The sequence below is a fragment of the Cucurbita maxima genome, unplaced genomic scaffold (genome assembly GCF_002738345.1).
Source record: "Cucurbita maxima cultivar Rimu unplaced genomic scaffold, Cmax_1.0 Cma_Scf00034, whole genome shotgun sequence".
NCBI lineage: Eukaryota > Viridiplantae > Streptophyta > Magnoliopsida > Cucurbitales > Cucurbitaceae > Cucurbita > Cucurbita maxima.
Genome location: NW_019272050.1, coordinates 1,978,869 through 1,983,814, shown reverse-complemented (window position 1 = coordinate 1,983,814; position 4,946 = coordinate 1,978,869). Strand labels below are relative to the sequence as shown.

The window sequence follows — 4,946 nt, the reverse complement described above, 5'->3', positions numbered from 1 at the left end:
GGTGTTTATTGATATTAAAAAGTGAAACATCTTACCTCTCAAGCAACAAGGTGCTGGAGAAAATAAAAGGAAAACACCAAAAATAATAATAATAATAATTAGATGAAAGTAATAAAAAAGATGTTAAAAAGTTAGCTGTCAATCAAAAGGCAAAAAATAAAAAAAAATAAAAAGTAAATGAGGCCAAGGAAGAGGTTGAGATATCATCATCAGAAAGCAATAGGATAATGGCTACGAGGGAACCATTCGTGCAAGCTTAATCTAGAGAGAGAAATAAAGGGGCAAAAAAGTCACTTTATTCACACCCAAATCCATAATCTGAAACCAAGTGGATCTGCGCACGTGCACAACTTGGGATTATGCTTCCAATTAAATGTTACTACAAAAAAGAAAAAAATATTAATTAATTCATTTCCATTAAAAAACTGCTTTTATTTACTTAATAAATCGCCCTTTTACTTGCCCATATTTACGTTGCTTGCCACTCTCATTAATTTTAATTACGTCACCTCCACTACTTGTGTCATCATCACCATTATTTTTTAAATTAGTTTATAAATGTCTCAACAATTAAGTTTAAAAATGACTTATTTGAATTTACGGATTTTTAATTTTATATTAGATTTTTTTTTTTTAAAGTTGAGTAAAAAATTATACACAAAATATTTGTTAAAAATTATAGAAATATTTGATTGCATATTTTAACGGCTATAATTGTTTTGATGAGGCATCTTAAATTAGATTGGTGGAGATCTGATGGCCCACAGAATGACAGTCACATGGGTCACGTGCTGGGGTGTAGCAATCGCATAAATGAGACCACAAGGAGCTCACGAGTATCTCACGCACCTCCTTTTGTTGTTGGAGACAGGCATTTAAAGTCCACACTTTTGCAGGCATTTAAAAATACAAAAAAAAAAATTGTATAGCTCATTTTGTAATTGTAATTTTGAGAATGAGGGTATATTTGTAATTTCTTCTAAATTCAAGGGTATCTCTTCAAGCGGGCCTATTATTAACTTCTAATTTCCGAGGTGGATTTTCATAAATTAATTAAATTTCATCGGATTAAAAAAAATATGTGGTCAACAAATAATTATGCAAGAGTGTGCTATAAATTATGAATATTTTGAAATAATCCAAAACAAACTTTAAAATTAGTGAAATTACAAATACACCCTCATTCTTGAAATGAAATTCCATTGGAATTCGAGGGAGTTTTATGGCAAAACAAAGTTGATTGGGGCTTCGGAAATAATTTTTGAAATATCTTAGATTTAAAAAAAAAATAAAGGTAATTTATGGAGACAGTTTACCAACAGACAGGTTAGCCAGGTAACTTAAAAGTTAAAATAACTATATTTTTGTCCATACCTATGAAATGGAAGGACGATTATCTGGAAATTTACTTTCTAAAACCACAGTAAAAGTAAATTTTTTATAAATTTGTGTTTTTTTTTAATGAAAATAATAGTAATTATGGAGTCATCATGGGCGTTGCCATTAATATTATAATTTAAGATTATGAATTTTGAAAGTGGGTCCCATTGGATTATCGGTTCTAAATGATTACTAAAAATTGCGGAAATCAGAGGATAAATGCCGGATTTTATATATTTTTTTATTTTTTATTTAGGTTATTATTATTTATTATATAAATAATTGGAAATATATAAAATGAGAAAGTACGATCCCTCTCCTCCTTGGCCCCGAGTTTTTCATTTCTTAGATCAAATCCGAAAGTCGTTTATGTTTCTTTTTTTGGCTGTCAACTCTGATCTCACTGGCGAGTAATTGATTTTGCCGGGGAGTTAGCGGCGGTAGGTTGGTCAGAAAACACGGCGAACTTGTTGAAGAGTCCGGCGGTAGAGCTATCTGGATTGGCAGAAGGTGGAGATGGGAAGTATGAACAACAGCGTGGACACGGTTAATGCTGCTGCTACTGCGATCATCTCCGCTGAGGCTCGTGTTCAGCCTCCGACGCCTTCGGTAGGTGGTTTTTTCTTTATTCTGTTGTCTGATTTTACTTCGAAACTGAGAATTGATTGAGGATTAAGTTTTTTTTAACTCGGCGTTGGTTTGCTATTTTGTGTTCGGATGGGGTAAAATCTCATAAAAGTTGATGACCTGATTGATTTTCTCTGATTTGAGAAAACCGTGTTGGTTATGCTTTTCTTTATTTCTTGATTCGAAGATTTTGATTTGGTGTTCTCTGCTTCGCTTGCTGGTTTTTATTACTGTGTTCCTTTTTTTTTTTTCTTTGGCTGAAGATGTTGGAGGTTAAATTCCCGAAAATTTGTTGCTTAATTAGTCTGACTGCTGAAAGTTGAGGATAAAGCAACTTGAAAAGTTACTTTTAATTTGTTCCGAAACAGAAAGGAATGAGAACATGAGGTTGTTCGGTAGTTAATTACAAGCCCGAAATGCTAGTTTCTGTGCAATAAATTCCTTCGGAACATTGATTCATTCGGTGTAAGATTGTCAATATCGTGGAACTTCTATCAATTTAATTAGCGATCTTATGTACTTCACTAGATTTCTTGAGTTAGTTGTTTTTTATAGTGGATCTTGCAGCTGTATACAGTGTATCAATTAATTCGGCTCTTCTAGGCTTCAGTTTTTTCTATTAAGGTTGAGTTTGGCCTAGGCTGAGATTTCTTTTAATGTGGACAGACAAAAATTTGCATCTGTTTAAAGGAAGATTCTAAGCTCCTGAAGGTGCGGTTATTGAGATATCATACCGCTTCTTATCTTGGAGCAATTAACCATCAAAATCTTTAGTTTTAAGCTTAAGAATGAAGAACACTTTTCATAGACCTCATATCATCTACCCGAATGAATGGCTCATAACTGAGACGTCTCTTTATGCAGAGCTTTTCTGGAACCAGTTTGGTTTGTTTGGTTACCAACACAACGTGAATTATTTATCAATTTGCCCCAGAAACATAAATGTTCGGTTAATTTGATTTTTGTGGCCATTGGATGGAGTGGTTTTTTTCGCTCTCTTCCTTTCAGTCTTATGCTATGCTGCCTGACACGAGGAGGTGAGAAAGTAGTATACTGTTTTGTTAACACTCAACCGTTGATGAATATGAGCTTATACTAGTAAGGTCTATAACAGCCGAAGATCTTAGATTTCTCAACAATTGTTCTTAGTACTGCTCTGTTGGTCTTTTGATTTATGTTCTTTTGTTATCTGAGTACAGAAACGAAGATGGGGTAGCTGCTGGAGTCTGTACTGGTGTTTTGGAATCGGTTCACAGAAAAACAGTAAGCGTATTAGTAATGCTGTACTTGTTCCGGAACCTGTGGTACCAGGAGCTGTTGCTGCTGCTGTTGAACACCGACCACCTTCAACCACAATGGTATTACCTTTCATTGCCCCTCCGTCTTCTCCTGCTTCTTTCCTCCAGTCCGAACCTCCATCACATAGTCAATCTCCCGCTGGATTACTCTCTTTAACTGCTCTCTCAGTCAATAACTACTCCCCAAATGGACCTGCATCCATTTTTGCAATAGGCCCTTATACATATGAGACCCAGCTGGTCTCACCTCCAGTTTTTTCTGCCTTCACCACTGAACCATCAACCGCTCCTTTTACTCCTCCTCCTGAGTCTGTGCAATTGACCACACCCTCCTCTCCTGAAGTGCCATTTGCTAAATTGCTGACATCTTCTCTAAGCCATACTAATAGAAGTTTTGGGACTAACCACAAGTTTGCACTATCCCATTGTGATTTCCAGCCTTATCAACCCTATCCAGGTAGCCCCGGTGCCTATCTTATATCACCTGGATCAGTAATTTCAAACTCTGGTACATCTTCTCCTTTCCCTGATAAGCACCCCATTCTTGAGTTTCGCATGGCTGATGCTCCCAAGCTCTTGGGTCTTGAACATTTTACAACTCGCAAATGGATCTCGAGAATGGGTTCTGGATCTTTAACGCCGGATGGTACTGGTTTAGGTTCTAGGTTAGGTTCGGGAACTTTGACCCCTGATGGTATGGGTATGGGTTCGAGATTGGGATCTGGATCTGTGACCCCAAATGGCATGAGACAAGATTCAAGATTGGGCTCTGGAACCTTGACGCCTGACGGTTTGGGGCATGCCTTGCAAGATGGTCTATTGTTGGACAACCAAATATCTGAGGTGGCTTCCCTTGCCAACTCAGGAAGTGGATGTCCAAATGATGTGACAAATCATAGGGTGTCATTTGAGTTAACAGGCGAAGATGTTGCACGTTGTCTTGCAATTAAGTCAATGACATCCACTAGAACCGAATCAGAGTCGTCTCCAAAGTGTCAAAATGAAAACAAAGAATCATCATCAAGAGAAGCTGAAACTTATGAGTTCTTTGACATCAAGACGACTTCTTCCACAGCACCTGAAAAAGCTGCAGGAGAGGACAATCGATGCTACCAAAATCAACGAGCTGTAACTCTCGGTTCGTTCAAAGAGTTCAACTTCGACCGAACAAAAGGAGAAATGCAGAATACAGCCTCGGTTGGTGCAGAGTGGTGGGCGAATGAAAAGGTGGGTGTGAAGGAAGCCAGTAGTCCAGGCAACAACTGGACTTTCTTCCCAATCTTGCAATCTGGGGTCAGCTGACTTGAGATCTTTTGATGTACATTTGAATGTAATCTTCCTCTGGAAATTGAAGATTTAGGAAAAGAATGTTTTCCAATAGACAACAGAAAGAAGAGGTAGTTATTTAGGGATAACTGATGTGGGTAGTGAAGGAGCATTCTTTATCATAGTGCAACAAGTAGATGATTCATAGAAGCCTTTTATTCTTTGTTGTCTTGTAAAATAATATGAAATTTCATTCTTCCCCAACAATGAAACTTCCCTTCTTCAAAACTCTCTGGTGATTCTTAGCTTATTCCTCTGCAGCTAAGTGTAAAAACTTCATTTCTCTTTTGATTCCAAAATGGATATTTTGGTTTA

At 36.9% G+C, this 4,946-nt stretch overlaps 1 protein-coding gene across 1 annotated transcript; it reads left to right on the top strand.

The window, feature by feature from the left end:
• The first annotated feature begins 1,679 nt into the window (after nucleotides 1-1,679).
• Nucleotides 1,680-4,946, top strand: LOC111467694. Its single transcript, XM_023112684.1, has 2 exons — nucleotides 1,680-1,989; nucleotides 3,207-4,946. The coding sequence occupies exons 1-2, from the start codon at nucleotides 1,897-1,899 to the stop codon at nucleotides 4,605-4,607; spliced, it is 1,494 nt and encodes a 497-aa protein (XP_022968452.1). The 5' UTR covers nucleotides 1,680-1,896; the 3' UTR covers nucleotides 4,608-4,946.